Source organism: Mesoplodon densirostris, chromosome 9, assembly GCF_025265405.1.
Source record: "Mesoplodon densirostris isolate mMesDen1 chromosome 9, mMesDen1 primary haplotype, whole genome shotgun sequence".
NCBI lineage: Eukaryota > Metazoa > Chordata > Mammalia > Artiodactyla > Ziphiidae > Mesoplodon > Mesoplodon densirostris.
In genome coordinates, this window is record NC_082669.1 from 7,586,720 (window position 1) to 7,611,337 (window position 24,618).

General features: G+C 51.2%; 1 protein-coding gene across 15 annotated transcripts in view; it reads right to left on the reverse strand.

The window, feature by feature from the left end:
* The window catches only part of IKZF1 (IKAROS family zinc finger 1), a 74,174-nt gene that overhangs the window by 22,188 nt on the left and 27,368 nt on the right, over positions 1 to 24,618 (reverse strand). For 2 of the 15 annotated variants that reach the window (XM_060107803.1, XM_060107786.1), the window contains exon 3: positions 7,024 to 7,083. The exons of the other annotated variants lie outside the window; for them this stretch is intronic. In XM_060107803.1, the coding sequence (XP_059963786.1) occupies positions 7,024 to 7,083 (60 nt within the window). The remainder of the gene's footprint in view (positions 1 to 7,023; positions 7,084 to 24,618) is intronic. 15 annotated transcript variants of the gene reach the window in all.

Genomic DNA, 24,618 nt, shown 5'->3' on the forward strand with positions numbered 1-24,618 from the left:
GGGCATTCTGCACATGAGCACCCAAGGGATTTCCATGTACACTCGATTCTGAGAAAACCTGTGCTAATAACACTCCAAGTTCGTTTGACTCAACACATTTCTCATGATTTGGAAGCCCAGAGCCCAGACTCTGAAATCAAAATTCCCGGTTTGGAATCTCAGCTCCACTCTTTATAAGCTCTGAGATCTTGGGCAATCCTCATCTGTACAAACGGGAACTATCCACACTAGCCCGGCAGGGGCTTTGAGAGGATTTAGTGGGTAAAGAGATGTAAAGTGAACTGAGGCCAGCGACTGGCCTGGCAAATGAAAGCACGTTCCCACAAAGCCGTCCCCTTGAGGGGGCTCCCCAGGAATGTTCACGGCATGGAGCGCGTGCCAGGTGCTTTAACTGCCCTGTCATGGGTAACCCTCACAACGGCCCTATAAGTGAGGTGCTGTTATCCTATTTTACAGTTGAAGATGCCCAGGCACAGAGAAGTCGAGCAACTTGCCTGAGGTCACACAGCTGGGAGATACTGCAGGCAGCCTGGCCCCAGCGCCCACGCTCCTAACCACCACACCGCCCAGGTTGCCCATCAGATCTTTGAAGACTTGCAGACAAATAAGCAAACGGAATGAACGAGCTGGGACACGGGCCACACCCCCACTGTGGACTTGGAGACCCCAGAAATGAGGGGATATCTCTTCCCATCACGTCCTTGCATCACAGTACACTGTCCCGAGGACTCCAGGAAGTGGGCGTGTCCAGGTGAGCCTCCCTACTAGATCCCGAAGAGCAGGGACCCGGGAGCATCCTGCATCTCAGTGGCCTCCTGCTGACCTCTCCCAGCCGCTGGAGACAGGGAACCAAGCCCTACCGACATGGCGAGCTCAGGAGACGAGACAGGTAAGGACGGTAGCTGTACCATCACGTGAAGGTGCTTCACCCCGGAGCCCTCTGGAATCCCGTTCTCAAAGCGAACTCACGAGGGCCTCCCTGCCCACTGGCTTCTGCTCCGGAACGCTCACAGCCGTCTGCGCTCCTTCACCAGGGTTATTTTATTTTATTTTTTTTGCTGTACGCCGGCCTCTCACTGCTGTGGCCTCTCCCGTTGCGGAGCACAGGCTCCGGACACACAGGCTCCGCGGCCATGGCTCGCGGGCCCAGCCGCTCCGCGGCATGTGGGATCTTCCGGGATCGGGGCACGAACCCGTGTCCCCTGCATCGGCAGGCGGACTCTCAACCACTGCGCCACCAGGGAAGCCCACCAGGGTTATTTTTAATCATCTGTCTCACGGCTTTTGAAAATGAGATGGGGCCAGTTCAGAGCACAGCGGGGCAAATGACTGTAGGTGTGGCAGGTTCTGCAGCGCCCGGAGCTGGGACCCAGGGCGCAGGCCAAGGACCCTGTGGACGGAGGAAGGGACCCATGGAGATGAACAAGCGTTGGCATAACTCCCTTCGCCGATCTTCCTGCACTCAGCTCCAGGTCATAAGTTTAGAGGCAACCAGCTCAATGGAACTGACTCTTGCTTGCTCCAAAACACACCTCAGTACAGGACTTATTAACACTTGCCCCAAACTCCCACCTGTTCTGCATTAAGAAGACAGGTGTTTGTGTGACCGTCTGGTGGCCCTGTGGCTTGTGTCGATGACGAAGTGCGGGCCCTTCCTGGTGAGCAACAGGGGAGCTTCGGGCGACCTGAGGTTTCTGCCATCAGGACACACGTCCCGGTCCCGCGGGCAGCCTGCCGGCAGAGCAGGTAAAGCACGTCAGGAGTGAACGGGGTGAGGACAGCGGGAGTGAAAATTGAGGGACGGATGTCACCTTAAATATCACAGACTCCCTCAAGCCAGGAGCCTTGACACCAGTCACTCATCCGACAGCAGTTGACGAAGGCGGGCCAGCTGCCATGTGACAGCTTCTCTGAGGACTCTGTTCACAGAGCCGAAAACCAGAGGCTGAAGAGAGCTTATTTTAAACTACCCTCCGATCACTGTGGGTCCCCTCGTACGATTTTAGGTAGATGTGTTTGGTGCCAGAAGGGACCAAACTTGAAGAAGAAAATTCAGTATCCTGTGATGTTCTGGTTTTCGGAAAAAAGGTAGGCAGACCCCCAGACTGGGGGTCCCTGGATCACAGTGGCAAGGTCAAGGCAGCGTAAGTAATGGGAACTGGACAGAGCGCTCCAGGTAAGCAAACGGTAGATGCACTGAGTCACAAAAGCCGGAGGCCAGATGCCGGGGATGCAGGGCTGGAAGCGTGCTAGAGCTCTGCGGGTGAATTTGAGGCCAGACTGTGACAGGAGAGATCTGTGGCAAGTAAGAGGGGAGAAAGGGGGCCCGAGGGTGCTGGGAGTGGAGGTGAGAACCAGAGGGCAACACGTCAGCATGGGCTCAGCAGATTCAAGCACGTGTGCATTTTCTCTCAGTGTTGAGGGAAGGTTCCCATCTCTTTGTGGACAAATGCAGTCTGGGTGCTGGTTGCATGGAAGAGGGGCACCCCCCACCCTTGCGTCTGTGAAAACGGAGCCTCTCGTGTGACGGAGAGGCGAATACAGGCGACATGCGTATTATTTTCGTAGATGATGGAAATCAGGCCACGGAACTGTCTTAAGACACGGCAAACACAGACCAGATCTCAAAGGTCAAAATCTAACAGACATCCATCACTTAAGGTAGAATACACATTTTAGAAACACAAGCTCGGACAGGGGTGTCTTGGCTTCACCACTTCGGTAAGTGTGAAAATGGCTTCGGGGGTTTTAGGTGATGATGAGCTTGATTAGTGACGAGGCCTGAGCAAAGGGTAGCAGAGGCTGTAGTCTCGGGGGCCCCTGTTATTGACATCTAGAGTCCCCGGAGCCAGCCAGGCCGAACGCCTCCTTTACATGGGGGAGCGCAGCCCGGAGAGGGTCAGAAGGAAGGAAGTCGGCGGACACTGAAGCCCATTCCTAGCGGCCATCGAGGGGCCCGGACATGCTCGGCTCAGAGGCACAAGCCTCCGGCTGAGCGCAGAGATGCCGCCACCCACCCCGAGCTCCTGGACGAAGGGGGGCAGGAAGAGCGGCCAAGTGGGGATCGGAGGTCCCTCCACAGGGGGGCACCCGCCCCGGGAGGCCTCTGAGCAGCCCGAGGGCAGAGGGCAACAGCCGGGCTCTGGCTGCCAGGCTCCCAGTCAAGGCGCCAGAGGGGCGGGCGCTGGTGCGGGGAGGTCCTCGGGTCTGAGCGCCGGGGGGCCCGTGATTCTGAACTACGCCCGCTGAGAGTCAGCAGCACCAGCCTTTGCTCCCGCTGGTGAAGGAGGAGACGGGGAACAGGTGCTGCCCATCCCCTGCAGGTTCACATGCAAACACCCCAGAGCCCACCCAAAGGGACAAGCAGGCTTCCTGCATCCGCTTCTTGAGAACGCCACAGGACCAGCCCCGTCGTTTTCTTTCTTCAGACCCGCCCGTCATCAACTCCAGGAAATGGTCAGTCCTCCCTAACCTGCGTTTACTGTAACGTCCACCCCACGGAGGCTGCCTCTATGTCCCTCCCCTCCTCGGAATTCCTAAACCACTTCTTTGGCTCCGTTTCCTTGGACCCGAAACTGCTTATCTGCAGTACTGCTCCTGTGAAATGTTATACTCTCCTTGAATACAGGGATTATACTCACAAATATCTTCTGACTGCATCCTCGCACCACTTAGAAAGATGTCAAACTCAGTAAGGTGCTGAATGGAAGTGATTAAATCTAGAACATGAAATGGGGACTTCTGTGTTTCTTGACCCCAGAACACTCTGGCTCAGGCCTAACCTTGCAGCCTTTCCACTGACGCCCGGGAGCTAATGGACGAGACCCCAATGTCATTATTTAATAAATGTGGCTGCATGAAGAGTGGATGCCTTCAAGTCCTGAGCCAAAAGCCACTTTCCTTCCCCGATGCAATTGAAAATTCAGGAAAATGAAAGTTTCACTGTTATATATTTCAGAGGCCTTCTATGTGTTTAGTAACAGGGCAGATCCAGTTGACCCTGGACCTCTGAACCTTAGCACTTAGACAAGTTTAGCAATGAGAGAATCCAGGGAACTCGGGGTCATCGGGGCCTGGGTCTCCTGCCAAGCATCATACGACCTCATGAATGATCAAATCATTTTAATGCACAGGAATAATGCACACTGGCAGCCCCGCCTCACAAACGGGTTCTGTTTCCCCTTCGTCGTCTTCTTCCTTTCGAATGTGTCTTTATATTTCCTGGTGAGGTAAATGGTACTCTGACAGCATTTTTCCACTGAAAAGATATCCCCAAGCTGTCACTGTGAGTTTAAGCCAGGTAAGCTCAAAATGCTCAATATTTTAAGTGAAGAAACAGGAGACAGGAATATTCCTGCAACTGACGACTAGTAAAAAATCAAATGGAATAAAAATATTTAAGAGATATCTTGAATGAGGGTAATTAAACGAAAATTTTAGATGCAGAGAAGATGTGTAGAAGTTTTTGCACCGCCTCTAAAGGATTTATGAAAACTTTCAAGCATTTTTAAGGTTACTGAGACCATTTATTATAACTTATATTATTTTAAAATCAGGTGTTTTATTTTCCCTTGCAAAGATGTATGATTAGGAATACGTTTATCCTTATTTGATGTTTTAGGTTTTAAATGGAATGAAATCAGGGAGAGACAAAAGAGGAAGATTATGAAACAAAGAATGAGTTACAAGTATATTTACATTTTCCTCAGGTAACAAGGGACACAAACTGAGGTAGAGGGGGTCAAACAGTTTATGTTTTTAGTTTTCAGGAAGGAAAAAAAGAGAGATGAGTGAGGAGGACAATTTCCCACTATGACCACTAGGTGGTGATGTTGGCCCAGAACAGTTGGGTTGCTGTTTGGGTGGAGACTTCATCAAGGTCAACAGCCATTTAGTTACAACTTGGGTACGTGGGAGGGGGTGGGGAAGGAGGAGAGAAAGAGATATGAATACCTTGTGAACCCAACTGTATAAATATATAGACAGGAAGTGTATCGAAACCTGTATCGTCTATCTATCTTACAGTATCTCCACGTATTGTAGAGGTAGCAAGGTTTTACAGACTGAAGTCTTCACCAAAGGATCTGTTCCAATATTACAAGATGCTCGAGCCTAAACCTTCCTCAGATTTAATGAAAACACATCTTAGAATGCATTATCTTACTCTTAAGTGCTTTTGACTTTTTAATAGTTCAACAATGTGATTGTTCATCTCGAAATTAGTTATCTGTCCTAGTATAACGTTTTATATAATCATACCAGCACACATATACATATAGATGCACATATACACGTTTATATATATATGCATATAGATCTCACAGAAATAAATTTCAAGCTGTTAAAGTTACTTCAAAGGAGCATTAGTAAGAGAAAGATCTCTATAACTTTTTTTAACATCTTTATAGGAGTATAATTGCTTCACAACGTTGTGTTAGTTTCTGCTGTATAACAAAGTGAATCAGCTATATGTATATATACATCCCCATATCTCCTCCCTCTTGCATCTCCCTACCACCCTCCCTATCCCACCCCTCAAGGTGGTCACAAAGCACAGAGCTGATCTCCCTGTGCTACGTGGCTGCTTCCCACTAGCTATCTATTTTACATTTGGTAGTGTATATATAAGTCCACGCCACTCTCTCACTTTGTCCCAGCTTACCCTCCCCCCTCCCTGCGTCCTCAAGTCCATTCTCTATACTGGAAAAGCAGTCAATGTAGGTTATGAGAAAAGGGATATTCTTAGGTTGATACTGCCAAACCCTTTATACCAAAGAGCTTTTGATAGCCAGGATGTCAGAAACCTATCTTTAACAGCTACTGACACCTTTTAATTAATTAATTTATTTTTGCTGTGTTGGGTCTTCGTTGCTGTGCGAGGGCTTTCTCTAGTTGTGGTGAGCGGGGGCCACTGTTCATCGCGGTGCACGGGCCTCTCACTATCGCAGCCTCTCACTATCGCGGCCTCTCTTGTTGCGGAGCACAGGCTCCAGACGCGCAGGCTCAGTAGTTGCGGCTCACGGGCCTAGTTGCTCTGTGGCATGTGGGATCCTCCCAGACCAGGGCTCGAACCTGTGTCCCCTGCATTAGCAGGCAGATTCTCAACCACTGCGCCACCATGGAAGCCCCCTGACACCTTTTAGATTACAGCCTATATTAATAATTGTTAGAGTATTAACAAGCATGGCCTGTCTTCTGATGTTGCTTTAATATTAGATAATTTACTAATACAGGCTCTGAAGACTTAAGTCCTAAAGGTGCCAACTGGCACCACTTTGAATATTCAGCTCTCTGGACATTTTTAAAAAGCACTTTCCACTCCTTAACATACCCCTTCAGGGATGTTGCCCAAATATATTTATCATTCATCATCTCTCAATACATAAAAAATAAAAATGAAATTAACATCTGTGTTTGGTTTGACAGCTCAGATCAGGAGCATCCCGCACGCAAAAGCACTCAGTGTGTCTGCTCAGGAAGCGAGGACCATGGACTAACGGCCTTGAAGCCCCGTGATTTTTCTCTCTCGGTTCTGAAATTAATACTTCAGAGCAAACAGGAGGACAGTATGTATCCTTCTCCATCCTACAAAACTGTAAAACGTATCTTGAAAGTATGTTAGGTTATTTAACGGTGGCAGAAAGTCTGGCCTTGATCGTCATACTCAACAAAGAGGAGATACTCGTAACATTCGTAACAAAGCTGTTTAACAGCATTAGTAAGGTAACAATTCTGTCGATACTACTGTTACTTTTACCCTTACTATTACTGCACTGCCACCACAAAAGGCATGCTCCATAGTATATCCAACAGTCTAAAACCAGGCGTACACACCTCAGTGTGTAAGAGATGTTCTCGATGATAGATGTTTAATAAACAGCGTGATTGATATTTAATTGATCTCATTTTTTCAAGTATGAAGGAAGGTGATGGAAAAAGATGCATTCACAACATTTACACGATGGAAACTGAGTATGAAATGAATACACGTTACCATTTTCTAGAAGCAAAGTGTATACTTACGAGAGAAAGAATTGGGAATTATTGCCTGAAAATCCCTAAAGCCGTCAGCCCCATAAGCAACTGCAATAGAGAAGGCAAAAAGAAAGCTGGGCTGTAACACCATCTGAGAGACAGAGTGAGAGTTTAAAAGAAAGCATTGTTTTTTAAAAGGAAAGTACTATTACTCAAAACCATTATTGAGTTACTAATCTGGTACTGTTAGCCCTCAGACAGAAGGCTGAAACCGTAACACAGTGCTTTGCTCCGAAAGAGGACCCCACTTCCCAGAGGTCTGAGCTCACGGCACTATATCACACAGGCACTGCAGAGCAACGTCTGGTGTGTTGAACGTCTTAGGGGCTGCAACCTAGAACATTCTAGAACTTTCTCTGCTGAGAAACCCTTCAGGGGAGTTGGTATAAACAGGTCCAAGATCTCAGCATCACAGCCAAGCGTCTCCTGGGAAAGTGCTTATGTTCAAAAAAGCAGTGTGACTCTTAATGGGCTGACTGCATTGCAAATGTTCTTCCTTCAGCTTTTTCTTTGAAAGTGTTCACAGAAAATTAGAAAATGTTCATGCAACACACTGAGTGGAGAAAAATGCGTGTTTTCTACCTCAAAACGAGCTACCAATTTCTGTGGGTTTTCCTTATCAGCTGCCTTCATGAATACTATCACCACCTCAAATCACCAAGTTTGTTCGGTTTTGTAGGTCATAGCTACCGCACCTCTCTCTCTCTCTCTCTCTCTCTCTCTCTCTCTCTCTCTCTCATACACACACACACACACACACACACACACACACACACACAGAGTTTTCTCTGCTGGAGTGACCCCCCAGTAACTGTCTGAGTTATGCATACAGAGTAGCTGCTAAGTTAAACGTGTTGCTGAACTACTGAATTAGCAGAGTTTCCTGCAGGAAAGAGACCTACTGAAGTGTGCTTAGACCAGTGTTTTCCAAACTTATCGGACCACAGAGGCTCCCTTTTTTTTCCTCATGAAAAATTTAGTAGAATGCTGGGATAATGGGGAAACAGTCTGGTAGACACTTCCAAAGCTATTCCTTGAAGTCGCTACATTAATGACTTCCTAACAAACCTTTGGTCTCCCTCTATTCCTTTTGTTCCTTGAGCATCCGAATCTAACAGTCACCACCTGTGTCCCACCCAGCAGAGCTGTCATCAGGTGGTCCACTTGGGTGCACCTGTGCTCCATGGTCTGCAGACAGTCAGCCATGGGATGCTGGTTTCACAGTGGCCTTTGCAATTCTATCGTCGTCACTGCGTTCTAACCCTTTGTATTGACTTTCGGCACCTCAGTCGTTCTGTGTCATGGGGGCGCTACCATCTCAGATAAGGGAGAAAAGGTTGAGCTGTTTTGAAAGGTAAGCATTACCTTTTTCAATCAGGAACATCACAGTACATGACATGATATAAAGTTCTCTGATTAAATGACGTCACTGCCCCGATTCCCTGAGATGCGGCTGAGATTGCTGATAGGGGGCTCGAGCGTGACTTGATTTGAAAGTGAACTTCCTGGTACCCCTTCAGCTACAGGCCAGGCGTGATGATGAACAGCATTCATCTAAAAGCTGCCTCGCCGGGAGAAGATGTACACTTGCAGAGATCCTGGGTGATCAGAGCGTAAGCCTTCAAGTATGGAATTCTGTCAGAATGCTTTCCATTTCACCCACTACCTTTGACTATAAATAATATTACAGCACATCGTCGGACACTGAATGTTAATCATTCTTCAAGAGCATCAGTTCTTTGCCTAGTATGATTCAAATGAATTTGAAAGTTGTTGTCCTAAAGATTTGATTCCCTTCAAATTACAAAAAGTTTAAAAGACAAAACAGTTGTAGCTATAAAGTTGTTGTGCTTTCCCTGAGGAAAGCTGAACCGCTAAGGATTCACCCTTGCTCGGGTACCATACATGTTCCTGCAGTTACCTGCTTCTGAGTTCAGGCAAAGGCGAGCTCTCACCCCCTGTGGGGAAATGATGCACAGCAGGGAACCGTGAAAACTCACCCTATCCTGCCCCGTCCCGTCTCGTCCCATCTCATCCCATTTTACTCTGGTCGGTCCAGTGCCTCGGGGAAGGCATTCGCCAGGGGCTCTGTCAACACCGGGGACTTCCAAGCACCTTCCACAAGCTGCCTTTAGTCCCCACGAGGTCCTCCAAGGCAGGAACTATCATTAGGTCACAGGGAGGAGGCTGGGGCTTCCAGGAAGCTCTGGAGTGTATCCTCTTGGTGGTTGGCAGGGAAACAGGTGAATCTGAGACCATATGTAATTGACGCATAGAGTCACTACTCCCTCCCTGCCGGAAGGGCCTCTGGGAGCTGTGCTCCGTCCCTTAAAATGCTGGAGAGGCACTGGACCTCGAGAACGTTACCGCAGCTTCACACACACTCACCACGCGTGACAGCTACAACGCATTTACCTACAGAATCCCCTGCGCAATTAGCAGACACACACCACTGTGTAAAAAACAGGTAACCAACAAGGACCTACTGTAGAGCACAGGGGGCTCTGCTCATACTCTGTAATGACCCATGTGGGGAAAGAATCTGAAAAAGAATAGATGTATGTATCTGTAGAGCTGATTCACTTTGCTGCACACCTGAAACTATCACAACATTGTAAACCACCTCTCCTCCAAAATAAAAATAAAAATAAAAATGAAAATAAAAAAACCCAAAATAGATGAGCGACAAGGATATATTGTGTAGCACAGGGAATTATAGCCATGTATTTTGTCATAACTTTTAATGGAGTATAATCTGTAAAAAATACCGAATCTCTACGCTGTACACCTGAAACAAATACAACATTGTAAAACAACTGTACTTCACTTAAAAATGATAAAATAAAGAATAAATATCTTTACTAAAAAAAAGGAATTGCCCACACAACAAAATGATGACCAGTGAGTGGTCTGGAAAGTGTGCCCCCCCTCCCCTTGCTGTACTGTGCACGGACACCCGGCCCCCTTGCCCATGGGCAGTGAGAATGCATGGTGGGCATGGCGGTCAGGGTCTCTTGCTCTCTCTGGACTGTTGACATGAGTACCCTGCACTCTGATGGTGTCCACGTGTCTGACGAGTGTGAAAATCAGCCACACCACCTTTCTCCCCAGGCACCTGGGGGGCTGTGTTACAGGTGCAGACCTGATGTGTCTCTGATCACAATCCTGGCTGGTCCTAGAAGCTTCACCATGGGGGCAGAAGTGATGCCTCCTTGACTCTCAGCCTTGTCTTCATTTCCCTAGTAAATTTCACCCCACATTTCAGGCTCTTGTTTCATAAAAAGGTGCAGATACAAACAGATTTAATGCACCTTGTTAAGTTTCCTAAATTTCATGAAATATATTCTTAGAACCAAGAGCAAATTGAGCTCATTTGCTAGGAATTTTTATTCCCCAAGTTGCCACGAACATTTTTGTATAAAATGCTGGGAGTATCTCAGATTCTGAACCCTATTCAGATTGCCAATTGATGAGCATTCTGGGAAAGAGGTGAAAGGCCCCAAAACCACACTCTTCAGTTTGCCTTTAGTTGTGCAAACTATAAAGAATATCATTATATACTTCTCACACTGCTGGAACCTTCAGGAGAGCTGAAAACATACTTGGGATTTTCAAACGGGGAGAGAGGAAGTCTGCCCACTTCCAAGTCAAAAAAAAAAGACTCTGACGATTTCAGTGTGAACACATTCAGATTCGTATTTAGGAGAATTTAGAAATGTGCAGTCATGTGACTTTTTTACATATTCTTTAACTCATATTAGCCTGTCGGTCACAGCCAGATCAGCAGTCTCTTATTAACTTGTGTAAGTATGGTTTGCAGTGACCTTTGCGATACCTGCAGATCTAGCATTTCAGGGAAGGGCACCCTCACCCTGTCACTGCCCTAGCGACAGGGTCCCCGAGTGGGCCAGTGGGCAAAGGAGAGGACCAGGGACCGCCCCCCCCCCCCCCCCCCCGAGGGCCAAAACCCCAAGGCCATTCTCCTGCTAGGGACCTGGTTACATCCTGCACAGGTACCAGATCCAGATTTTCTTGCGATTCGGCCACACCCAGACGTTTCTGGGGTGCATATTTGTCCCCAGACCATCCTCTATGTTAGGGGGCTCTGTGTCTTTCTGGGGAAGAGAACGCTGACATTTCCTGACCACTCACGCCAGGAAGGGGGTGTCCTTCCAGCCTGACAGAAGAGGAAGCTAGTCTGACCCCGCACACCGAGCCACGAGCATTGGCCGAGGCCTCACACCTAGGCTGAGCCACTCCCAAGCGGCTCCTGTTGCTACACCCCACTTCCCGCTCCAGATCCTTCCTGTAGCCTTCCGGGACCCAGCGTCTATTCAGCCCTGTGTCCTGCATGGACACGGGAAGCAGCAATGTGCCAGAGCCCCCTGGCTGCAGGGTCTCCTGGGCTCCGTCCCTAATCCAGGCTCAAGGTCTTTCTTCAGACCCAGCTCTCTGCCTCTCATCCCATGTACCAGTGGTCCTCTCATCTGGCCGCATGGACTCACTCCCACCCCTGGCCTTCCATGGCCAATTTCTCTCTGAGTTCTGTCTCTCCGACTCTTTTCCAGTCACATCGCAGCCAGCACACGCGTGAAGCCGCTGCCTTGCCCCGCAGGGCGGCACCCTGCCCTGCCCCGCCCCACATCCTGCCAGGGATTCCTGCCCACTGCCCGGCACAGGGATGGGGATGACCTGCACCCTGGGGACCCTGCTTTCAGGCTCCGCTTCCAATCCACCCTGCCCATCGCCCTGAGATCCTCATCCACAGGCTGCCTTTATCAGGGCACCTACGTCCAGAGTTTCCACTGGTCTGCACTGTTGTGATGAGACAAAACCCCCAAGTCCTGGGCCAAATCCCTCTAGGACGGGTCAGCAATGACCATGACCCTCCCAGCTGGTAATGCTATTCAGACAACCAAATGGATGAACCTGCAGGAAAAATGCAAGAAAAACCAAACCACCAGCTGCACTCATTTGTAAACGCCTTGCAGCCTGTATGGAGACGTCCTCCTCGTCCAAGCAGATCCGTGTCCTGTGCAGATGTCAGGGCCACTGGCCTCAAGTCTCGTCCCCCCGACCTGCTCAGCTAGCAATGCCTCTCCGCCCCACGAGGGGACCCTCTGCTCTCCCACCCTTTCGACAACCGGTCAGAAGCCACCCTCTCTCTCGGTACGACAGCCTGCGCCATCTCCACTCCAGAGCCCTTGGGATTCACGCCCGGTTCTGGAAGCTGGTGTGTCTGGAGCCCAATTCCGTGATCAGATCAAAGGCTGCGGGCACTTTGCTCCCTTCTCACATTTCCTCTCCTCCTGCACAAGACCTAGGACATGAGGGGTTCATCACAGGGTTATTGAATCAACAAACTCCGTATTTTTGGAGACAACCGTCCGACCTGGACATTTTCAGAATTTCATTCCAGGAGGAACTGCAGAGTATGAAGCAGAAGGCGCTGTACTTCTTAGGTCTGAGTGTGGCTCCAAGGAAGCGGGTCATTTAGGTCGAGTGAGTCTCGGGGAAAGTGCTGGACTTGACTTCAGTTTAGAGAATCGAGCACATGGGCCCAACCTTTCTGTTCAAACGGGTCTTCTGGCTACTCCTGCCTGTGTCACATCACGCCCCAGACGTCCCCGAACCTGGAGCTGTGTCAACTTCTGGGAAGGAGGAGTGCTGTCAGAGAGAGCAGGGTGCAGGGGCTGCAGGGGTGGACACTTGGCTTTGTCCCCCCAGGTGACGTGGACCCGGTCAGGCACCAGCTGCCCTGAGCCCCAGCGTCCTCACCCACAGAACGGGAATCATCGTGTCTATTCTGTCGGGTCCACGTGCAGATGCACTGTAACGCTTATAAGGCCCTGCTCCTCAGCCGTCCCTCTTCTCAGTGGAAAGCCGTGGATAACCAGGACCAGTGATAACACCTATCTTCTCGTCAACAAAGACTTCAGGCTGAAGGGATTAGCTAGAGCTGACTAGCACTGACCAAGTTTTTAATACACGGGAAAAACAACAGGGCTGGTGCTTTGCAAGACCGTGACGGTGCCTAGGAAAGACAGACACCCTCAGGGACCATGCCCTTGGCACCTGGAAACCCAAGTCTAGGCAGGCTTCCCTCCCACCCCAAACACCCTGGCAGGTCCTCACCTCCACTTGGGAATGGAGCTGGGGTGACCTTATAAGGCCTTCACTCACCCTTACAGGGTTTCCAGCTGACAGCCAGGTCGTGGGGCAGTTTTGGTTGTTTCAAGTGGAAAGCGACAAAATGGTCAAAGTCGACTTGGCGTTCCTTCCCACGACAACCGCTGGGTCTGCCGTCCAGAGCAGACAACACACGGAGCTAACCAACAGCCTGATGAGCTGACGCGGACAAACCAACTTCTGATCCTCTCCAAGGAGGAGACCAGCTGGGGACCAGCCCTATTTCCGTTTACATTTCATTAGTACAATGTTAAGTGTTCACAGTGAACTAAAGAGCATGGAAAAGCTCGGATGGATAAACCTGTAATTTAGAAAGGGAAATGTGGATAAGCAAAGACTCTTCTTCTGAAGAGCACAACTGAACAGACAGGTTCAGAAATGATGATTCTGTTTATGGGACTGTCTTTGAAGTCATTGCTTTGGTGTCTTTTGGAATCGCCCCCTAGCCACCCTCTCAGATAGGGTTTACTGCAATTTAGGGTGAAACATTCAACAGGTTAAAGAATAGATTTAGGGGTATTTTCAGAATGTTGTGTCCTTCTTGCTTTTTCTCTTTTTTTCAAAGAAAAAAATAACTTTTTATTGGTAAAAATAGTATTTGCCTATTCAAAGATAGCAAGTATATAGAAATACCAAGATGAAATTTCTAAAATTCGCCTCCAACGCCTATAATCTAAAGAAAACCATGAAGAGGAGAACACGGAAACTTCATAAAAACAGAGTAAGAGAGCTTAGCTCAAGCTTTAAAATGAGAGAAGGGACGGGACATTTTCAGGCAGTAAATAAGGGCTGAAGGAACTTCAGATGGCTGGAGAAGCAATGAGAAGCCACAGAAGTCTCACCATGGGCCTGGGGAGGGTGAAGTAGTGTGAGGGCCTGGGTGTAGGCGAAACCTTGAATTTTATTTTGTTTTTCTTTTCCATTCCAAATCTTGTTCCGGTGAGGGGAATTCATACTGGATCAGACAGGCCGAAACAGCAAGGGAGGGAGAGTTTGCTCAGACCGCTCGCAGGCATGTGGACGGTGCCAGTGGGTGGGGCCGGCACAGGTGCACGGGGCCACCTTTCAGTGTCAAGGCCCCGTGAGGATGGGAGGAGACCAGGCGATGGGTGACTGGATCCCTGGCCACACAGACAGGAGGGATGGGGATGGACAGCTCTCGGCCGTTGGGGCGTATGCAGGGTGTACCCGCAGGTGCTTTAGCTGATGTGACTGTAAACACTGTGCGTGTTTCAGTTGTGGTTTTCCCGGGGCACATTCTTACTGAAGCAACGGGCTGAAGGTCGCTGCCAGCGCGAGATGAAGCGGTGAGGGCTGAAGGCGGTGTTTCGACGGTTAGACGTGCCTGGCCCCTGAAGCATGGTTGCTGTGTGCACCTCTGCCACACTGAGGAGGTACAGGACGGGCTGATCTGTCGGCAGAGGGGTGAAGGGAGGGCCCCCTCCGGCTCTGCAGACACTCCGGGCCCGCAGTTGGCACCGTGTCAAGCCCCACAGATCCCAGGAGCCCAGGCCATGCTTCGGGGAGGCCGGAGATAAAGTAATCTCCCCCGGGACACACGGAGGGCGGGTCCCCTGCCGTCCCTCCCTTCCAGAAGCTCAGGGGGGTCCCTGCCAGAATTCCAAGCAAGAGGTGACTCAGCACGGGGAGGTGGGCCCGGCAGGACAGCTCTGCCCGCTGCCCCACTGTCCCGAGCCCGGGGGAGCAGCAACGCGCTCTGTCTTCAAGGGCGCTGATCTGTAAGGACAGGCTGCTCAGGCTGCTCATGCCCTACGGCCCAGGGTGGAGACAAGCCCTCACCCCGCCTTTCCCATCTCTTCCTGTTCTCCGCCCAAAAGCATGCTGTCGGGCAGCAGCTGGGGGCGAGGTGAGGCCAGGCGAGGGGCCAGGATGGAAGAGGGCAGAAAGTAGGAGGCACCTCGGGTCTGCGAGCACGTGGGCATCTGCAGGGGGACAGGGCCGAGGCTGGGCAAGTGGCCAGGACTGACACGTGGTGGGGTGGCCGCCCCTGGCCTGTGCACCAGGCTCACACGTGTGTGCGCGTGTGTGCACGTGCGTGTCTATGCACGTGCGTGTGCGCGTCAGTGGCAAAGACCGCTCTTCCTGCCCGTGCATTTACAAAGGCAGCTCAGAGAAACAGCCTCGAAGGCAGACAGCCAGGCTGTCATGCTGACCGTCACACTCGAAGGACAGTGTCCCCAGGGCACAGACGGGCCCCACTCCGTCCCACTTCCGCCCGGCCCCGTGGTCAGAGGCATCTCCACCGTGCCCAGAAGTCACGGTGAGGTCCCTGCTGCCTTCGTTTCTTAGCTGGGAACCCTGCATCGTGACAGTAAACTCACACAGGGGGAGACGTGGGCCAGAGATGCGGCCGCCGCAAGCTCTTCAGTGTCTGGTGTGGACTTACTGCGAACCTGGATAAAATAAGCCTGAATACTCCGCGTTCTATAGTTCTTCTCTTACGGAACTCTAAAGCTTTCCCGCTCTTCCTCTCTCTTCTCTTACCCATCTCACTATCCACGTGCCTAACAGATGCGATGTCAGTATATCCACCCTCCCTGTAAAGCTCGGGGATCAGATCCCAGAGCTTTAGTCCAGGGAGGGCGCTGGAGATGGATTTGGGGAAAGAAGTCCTGCTGTGTTCCCTCCACCTTCGAGAAGCTCCGGGACCCAGAGCGTCAACCCGGCCTCAGGCTGCGTCCCCTCAGATGTGACACGAGCACACAAGGCTGGCTCGGGGGTGCGGACCCTCGGAGGGCGAGGGCCCCGCAGTCACAGGGCACAGACACCCCGCACTCATTACCCAGCAGCCCCGCACCCCGGCACTTCAGCCAACATCTCGCGTCTCTCGGCAAGAACCTGAAACATCACACGGGGCTTCCCAGCAGGTTTCAGCCGTTTCTTAGGAATAGGGTCTCTCAAAAAGTCCTGTCCTTCCCTCGGGCAACATTTCTTTCAAATGAGGAAGGTTCCTCCTCCGTTTCCCCCGCCCCCCGGCACCCCCCACCCCCCCACCCCCGCCAGCTCTGTGATTCAAAACCATTTACTGAGAAACGTGTGGAAAGGACCAGTTTAGATCACGTGTTCTTCCCGTTCAACATCCAAGCTGCACCAAGCTAGGGCGGGGCTGCCCGGCCTGAACCCGCCCCCTCCCGTCGGGGTGTGCTTCCACCTACTGTGCAAAATGCCTTCTGGGCACCCGTTTCTTTCCTTTTTGAAGCCGCCCCATGAGGAAACCACGACCCCACTTTACAAATGGAGGAATAGGCTCAGACAGGCCGCCTGCCCTGCCCAGGGCTGCCGGTGGGGACTGGGACCCGGGTCCCCCCGCCACCCCCCAGGGTGTCTTCTACCTGCAGCTCAGCTGATCAGCCCAGGCCCGTCTGACGGGAAAGCGGACTGAACCCTGGTGCCTGAGGTCAGGGGGTTATCACTCGGGAAACAATTCACCGTCTTCCTCTGGGTCCCACCAGGGCTGCTCTGGCCTCTGAAGACCCCCGGGGCCGGCAATGAAGGAGTTTAAGGAGGCCCTGAGCGCGTCTGGGCACCTAGCATTCGGGGGTGGCTTACACTCAGGCCTTGCAGAGTGTGGTGTGAAGCCCCGAGGGAGGGCAATAGGGCCTCTGACGGCAGGAAGGTGAAGTCTAGGAGGGGCAGGGGGAGAGAGGCCCCCCAGCTCAGGGGGCCCAGCACCAGGGAGTCCCCCAGCTTGGAGCCAGTGACACGGGGCCTGGTGTCCCAGAAGGAGCACATTTAGAATGAGAAGCGGGAAGAAGGCATCCCCAGCGGACACACGGGGCAGCCGCGTGGGTGGCGGAGGTCCTCCAGACGACGGGGCGCCGCGGGGCAGGGCTGGGTTCTGGAGGCTCCTGGAAGCTGAGATGAGGCCCCCAGGCCACAGGGAGCATCGAGGTCCCAGCCCAAGGGGCCGCGCTGGGGGGCCTGGGTTAGGAGTCAGGATGGAGGGGCTGCCGTGGGGGGCTGGGCAGAGGGGACGCGGAGGAGACGAACAGCCCACAGACAGACAGACAGTCAGACAGGGAAGCTGGGAGCCAGCGTGGCCCGGGGCAAGGAGGCTCTGACTCGGGAAGGGGCTCCTGGGTGCCCCAGGCTCCCTGAGCAGAAATGGCAGCCGCAGGCTTCCGCAGCCTCGGCTAGCGGGAAACTCCAGGCTTCAGAGGCGAAGCGCGCGGGCGTCGCCAGCGCTTCTGCATTGTCTTCTCCCCTCTCCGTGCCTCCCTCCTCCCGTCTCATCCCGAAGCCTCCAGGAGGCAAGCCCAGGAGCGCGATTGTGACACGGCAGCCCGCGTGTCATATCGTAACTGCGTTTCCACATCCTCCTGGCTGTGTCGTACAAGCCCTAGAAGAGGAACAAGGGCGAGTAATGAAATACAGGGACGCGGGGAAAGAGGAAGCCTGGGACGGCAGCCCAACCGAAGTGCAGAGAATTATGGAGAAGTGACAGAAAGGGAAGCAGCGCAGGAATTGCATTTGGGGCGGCTGAGCAGAGTGTGTGTGCACACACATTCACACCGTCACACACAGACACCCCTACATACACACACACCCCCATACACACACAGACACACACACTCACACACCTACAGACAGACACACGCATACACACACTGTCACATACACACACAGGCACACACAGACACACACACAGTCACACACACTCACATACCCAGAGACACACATATGCACACACTCACACACATACAGATACACCCCTTACACACATACACACTCACATACACACACATACACACACAGACACACTCACATACACATCCCCATACACACACTCACATACACAGACATACCCCCATACACACCCCCATACGCACACATACTTATACTCAAACACACACATTGTCATATACACAGACACACATACACACCCACATACCCACTCATATACACACAAACATACACACAGTCACACACATATACACACCCCCAAGACAGACACTGACACTCGCACACCCTGTCTTGCATGTCAGTCAAAACTTCTACAAGAGGATGATCTCCTAGTTCTCAGCCCGGGAGGGAGAGGGACACGTCTGCCCTGTGGTCCAGTGGGCTGGGGGATGTGGTGCAAGGGTCACCTGCATGTCTGCACTAAACCATACTAGATCCAGAAATTCCCAGTAATTCTCGGAGGCCAATCTGTTATTTTTCTCTTGTATTTAAAAAGCCAGAGTTAAAAACATGGTAACGTTGCCTTGTGTCATCAAACACAGAGTTTGAGAGCCGAGCCCAAAACAGTGGACGAAAGGTACGGAAAGCACAGGTGCACGCAGGCAGCTCCTCTCTGGGGCCTGCAAATACCATTTTGAAAAATGAGAACAGGCCATGAGAGTAAAGCATGGAATCAAGGGAAAAATGAGAAAGAAACTGTGAATTAACTCATCTGCAGCGTTTTCTGTGCATGGAGATAACCAGCAGCAGTTCTCTGGGTTAGGCATTCCCATCGGAGAAGCCTGGAGGGTGCTCAGAAAAGCGCCTTATCTAGCATTTCCACGGCGTGTGTCTGAGGGGCGGGGGCCCACCGGCCTGCCTTTGAGGTCTCTGAATGCAGATGGAAAGTTCCCTCCCAGGCTCGGGTTTTTAAATGAATGCACTATCTTCCCCCTTCCGTATTTTCCAAGAACTACTATTGTTCTTATAGAACACTGCTGATTATCTCTTGAGACTACATTTCAGGAGCACCTTCCCAGGAGCGGTCCTTTCCGGTTATTCTTCACAGGCTCACATGTTGAATCACACAAATATAAGCCGAGAGAGGCCGTGTCCCAAGGAGACGGTGGCCAACCTTCAGCCTGTGGGTATCATCTCACCCCTGGGCACGCCTCCTGGGGTGCAGGGGAGTCGGGAGGGGCTGCGGTCCCGGAGACGGTTGTCCTGGGTCGAGGCCCTTGTCTCCATCTCCACCCAAGACCCCAGGACTCCACCTCCGGGCCTCCTGGGTGAACGTTCTAGATGACGGTGCAACTCCCATCCTTCCTACCCCTCACGTGATGCTTTGATCCTGACGTGGTCCAAGCATCCACGTCAAACCGAGACTGAGCGTTTTCCTTCCTGGGCAAACTTCAGTTTACTCAACCAGCTCATGCTGAAGACCTGTGATGCCAACTCTCTGCACCACCGAGGATGCCACATCCACCCCCGGGGCCACAGCCCGTCACCACGGGCGCTGTTTACCTTTTTTACTCTTTGCGTTGTCCCTTCCGATTCTGGGACAAAGGGCAGCAATGCAAGAGGGGCACCAAAGGCCCGTGACCCCTGAGCCCTTTTTCTCCCTTGGGTTTTGGTAAGTTGGTTTCTCATCTCAGAAAGCAGATGCTCACCCTCCGTGGGGCAGCCCTCGGCCAGTGGGGGGAGGGGGCCACGCATGCCCCGCCTGCCCCCAGCCTGGCGCTCAGAACGCCCTGGAGAGACGGTGGTCGCCTGCGCACTGGTTTTCCCTCCTGCTTTCCGCCCACTGCCTTCCTCTGCTCCCCCTTCCACAGGCTCATCTTTTAAATGAAATAAACTGTCTGCTCACAGCACTCACGTCCAGCTGCCCTGGAGGGAACCCGGGCTGGGAGAACCACTGAGCTCTTCCAAGTGGGGGGATGTTGATCAAGAGGACGCTCACCTGCACAGAAGGCAGCCCTGGGGTTTTAAGTCCTGAGTTACAGATAAACGCGGGTAGAACCTGCCAACAAGCGCCATCCGCTGCAGATGCTCCGGAGGAATTCCGCCTTCCCTGGACCCTTTGTCATTCAGAGTTTTCATACACTTCCAGGCTCTGGGACAGGCTGGGTCCCTGGCATGAATGGGTCTCCCTCCTTGTAACAGAGGTCCCAGGAGAAACAGGCAAAAGACTTGTGGACACTTTTCAATAAATGCAGCAGATTTAGAGACTCACTAACAGATCATGTAGAGCAGAGATGCAGCCCCTGGGTCCTTGGCAATGAGGCTTCCAAAGCCTCTGGGGCCAGAGAGACCCCATGTCCCCACCGGAGGACTGGCTTCGACGGTAAGTCACTGCATCTGGTGACATCAGAGAGTCCCCAGCATTGTGGCTGGAGGGGGATGGGAGAGAGGATGGCAAACTTCTTTCTCCCTCAGAAGCATCAGTGCAAACCCTGCAGGCTTCACGGGGTTCACAGGCTAAGGGAAAAGGAAACAGTAGCGGACTTATGCACGGTGGGTGGGTGGCCCACAGCAGGAGCCCCACCCACCCCGGGGTGGGGCGGTGGTGGTCAAGGGTCTGAAGGCTACGACAGCACGTTCTGGCCAGGGCTGTGGCCGGCACGGCTGAGGGTACAGAAAAGCAGGTTCCTCTCTCTGTCAAGTGCCCTGGAAGTCTGGGAAAAGTGGAGCTGCAACTTCCATGGGACGGCGGGGAAGAGGATGGCCCCAGGCATGTCCCATGGGGAAGCATCGCCGCCAACCAGTTCTGCAGCCCCTCCAGACCCTGGCTCTCCAGCTTGACTTCTGTGATGAGATACTGCCATCGAAGCAAGGAAGGGAGATTTGGGAAGCCATAGTCTTGCTGAGAAGCAATTTTATTTTATTTTCAGAAAACCAAGTATTTAAAAAGCCTAACAGTATGTAAGATGGAAAGATACACACCACACGTGGAATTCACAGAAAGTTTTACCCCCTGCAATGACAAAATATTCCTATTTAGGTTGCCAATTATTCCAAGGTATGTCATGGTTGAGAGCCAAGTAAAATAACATTTCTAATCAAGAAATAAGGAGATCTATTTGCCCACTAGATAAAGCCTTTCATTTGCCCACTATGAGCCTTTCATTTTGATTTGGAGGCTGCCGGTTTAAGGGACAGAAAGAAGCACAACAAAAACTTAAATTGGAAGCATCTGAATAAAGATCAAAGAGATTGAAAAACTTAGAAATATAAACTTGGGGAACTCAAGAGCATCCCTAACTGACCTCATGCCCATGACATTTCCCTTACGCAGAAGCCATGCGGCCATCTACAACGACCCACAGCAACAGGTCAGGAAGGAGAAAAAAAGTAACACTGACCTCTGAGACAACCAATAAAAGAGAAGTAGGAAACCTTTCAGCCAAAATTCACTTGTTTACTCATGGGTGAGTCAGTCCCTCCCCACTCGGCGGGGGCATCTGTCTTCCACGTTGTGGACAGCGGTGGAAACGATTAAGTGGTTCTTTCTTATCTTAACACTCAGCAGATTAAAAGTTGCAAATTAGAAAGTCAATAAAGAGACTGAAAATACTATCCAAACAGATAAGAGAATTCAAGGCCAGCGTCATTTAGGCAACAGTTAGTGATAAGCTCCATACACACAATGACTATTTCTGAAGCCACGTTCAGGACCTAAGGGTTGGACACATGCAACTAAGTTTTCTGGCCACAAGAAGACTGCACAGTTGTCATCTGTACGTTACGCTGCAGGTGTGAGAAATGTCTGCTGAAGGGATGAATAAATGAATGAGTAAGTGAACGCCCTGATAATACAAACCTCCCTGCTGGCAGGGCTCACAGTTTGCCAAGCGTGTGCACGCAATACTGTCTCTAACATGCTGGGTCTAAGTGTTTACAGCAGTGAGCAGGACTTAAGAAAAAAAGGTTGGAGCATATTCAAGATATTCTTAAAAGGATCTCGGGGGGTCTAGCAGGTTCTAGCAAAGATTCCTTATCCAGAAGGGTTAAAACACAATGAAAGTAAAATGGAGTAGGCTTGAGTAATTTAGAACATTTAGTTGTGAAGAAATGCTCCCTCCCCAGCAAATGCTACATGACCGAGATGTTGGATGAGGTGGCCTGTGGATGAGAACCGTGACCATGAGGTCAGACCCGGTACCAGACCTGGCACCAGGCCCAGCATTACAGGGGCTCACAGACCAGCTGGCTGAACGATTTTGCGCACAGTAGGGACAGCGAATTTGCCTCACGCTTCCTTTTCTGTGCAGAGATCTTGTAGATCTGATGGCAACGACGTGCCAAGTGCAAACATCTGAGGTAAAAGAGTTTGCTGTCAATTGCTTCCAGGGTCCTGCTGCCAGGAAAGCAGATATATGGAGGAAATACAGAACATTCTGAGATGAAAAACAGGAAATGGGTGAATTCAGTGCCCCTTCTGGGAAACGATGAAATGAAATGTGTTTCAACCTTAAGGTGTAATCATGCAAAGCTTCGTTTCTCAAGGTTATTAAGGCACACGATTTCTCTTCATGAGAAACGACCTTTTAAACTTTAAAAAAATGAGTATAATGGTTAAACCCACCCCTTCCCAGATCATAAAACTGCAAGGCACTCGATGCTTGGGTATTTTCTATTAATAGACAATAAAAAGGGAAAGTATCTAATGGACTATGGTGATATGGTGAGTATTTCAATGATCTCAAATCAGAACTTATAAAGATTATAATTGGTTGGTTTTGCTCAGAGGTGTAATCCACAAATTGAATTAAACAACTAGAGTCATTGTGTGACGACACCAGACCTTTCTGCTAAAAAGCACAGCTAGGATGTTCAAAAGCAGCTCTTCAACAGTAAGTGAGTGAAGCATAAGCCCACTGTCCCCTGTTTGCTGGTGGCCAGCAGCCCAGGCCGGGCCCACTGTGATCCCACTTCAAACTGACCACTGGCACCCGGCCATGTGGGGACCAAGCGACCCCGGCAGCTCGGCTGGCCCCAAGATTTCTTTTCACAGGCTGACACACAGAGCGGTTGTACAAATCGCACTGAAGATCTACATTTATGAGTAACCAATGCAAATGAGAGGAAATGAAAGAACAGAAAATGATGGGAAATCTAACAGCATAAATATGTTTACACTTCAGCGACACACTTCCAATGGCTCAGACCGAGGCGGTTACCTGTACGTGATGTAGGGCCGCCGGCCGAGTCTACTGGGGGACACGCTCTCAGAACTATCCTCCCATCTGCCTGTCTCCAAGTCCTGGAGGGGTCTCCCTCCAGCTGCAGAAGCACCTGCATGTTGTCTCAAGGTCACGGGAAGCACCACGGCCTGGGCTTCAATGGGTTCAGAGGCTTTACCTGTCTCACCTGCTCAATTCACTCTATTCCCAGATGGGCCCTGAGAGGTGAACTGGCCTCTGCACCAGGAGAACCCATGGAGGTGGCAACAGAGGGGAGGAGGGGAGGTCTGTACTGCCTTCTTGAGAAACAGAGCATGGCCGTGACCCCTGGGATCCCTGAAGGGGCTTCCATGTCCCAGGGTTTCCCACCACGGCCTCTGGAGCTGAGGGTAGCAGTACTGGGTGCTCGGGAAGGGGTGGGGGGAGGCGCCTCAAAGCCACGTGGTCACGAAGGTGATGTTGAGTGACACGCAGGCCTGCGTGTCCACAGGGCCCACCCAGGGCCACCCAGGGCCACCCCCCTCTGCATCCACGTAAGATCTGCTCCAACACCTCCGTCTGACTTGGGGATCATTTCAATTGTTTCTCACGTGGGTTCTCATCCCTACTTTTGGAATTTTCAAACCGACAGCTTTCTGGATGAACTTGTAAAATAAATAAGACAAGCTGTCTGGTTTCCAAAGCTTGGACTCAAACTTTGCACAGAGGGTTCCCATTGGCCCGAACTCCTTTCTCACAGCTCCTAGAACACGACTTCACCTCGAAGAATGAATGCCCTGAAGGTGACAGGGTTTCAATGAGGGTGATCCAGGTAACGAGACTTCTTGTTGAAAGGCAACGGAATAAAGGGTTCAACTTGCAATCATTTGGGGGAAAGCTAAGCCAGAGACTCCTCGCCCCATCTCCATCACCCATGGCTGTGACTGCCCAGGGAAGACGTTTCCAGAGCACCTCCTCTGAGGTCAGACCAGGGTCCGCCTCGGCCCATGCAGACACCGAAGCTGCAGTGATGCTTCCTTGGCCCACAGATACGTCCCCCACTGGATCCCTCTCCCATCGAGCTCTTACAATCCTACCCATTCTTGAGGGAACAGAATATATGTCATGTCTTCTCAAAAGCCTACCCTCTTCTCATCAAAGCTGATTGCGCTCCGGGCCTGCTCTGTGGGGTCTTCTAGCTCCGGCAGCATTTCGTGTTTGCTGTCCCCTAGGGAAGGCTGGCCTTGCCTTCCTCATCCTCTTCACCCTTCCCTCCGTGCTCTGCGAATACGGCACGATGACGCTAGCTGGACGGCAGCGATCAGGACCACAGTCTCTCACCACTTTCCCAATCCCATTGAGAATACAAGACAGTACTGTCACTCAGCTAATACTTGTGTTTTGAACGGTGACAAAGATCATACACACACACACTTAAAATAAACATGGTAAAACTAACAGTCAAAAGAATGCAAGATTTAAGATCAGAAACGTTGGGTTCACACAGGTTGAGTGATTTGAAGATCAGTTAATTAAGCTCATTAACTGT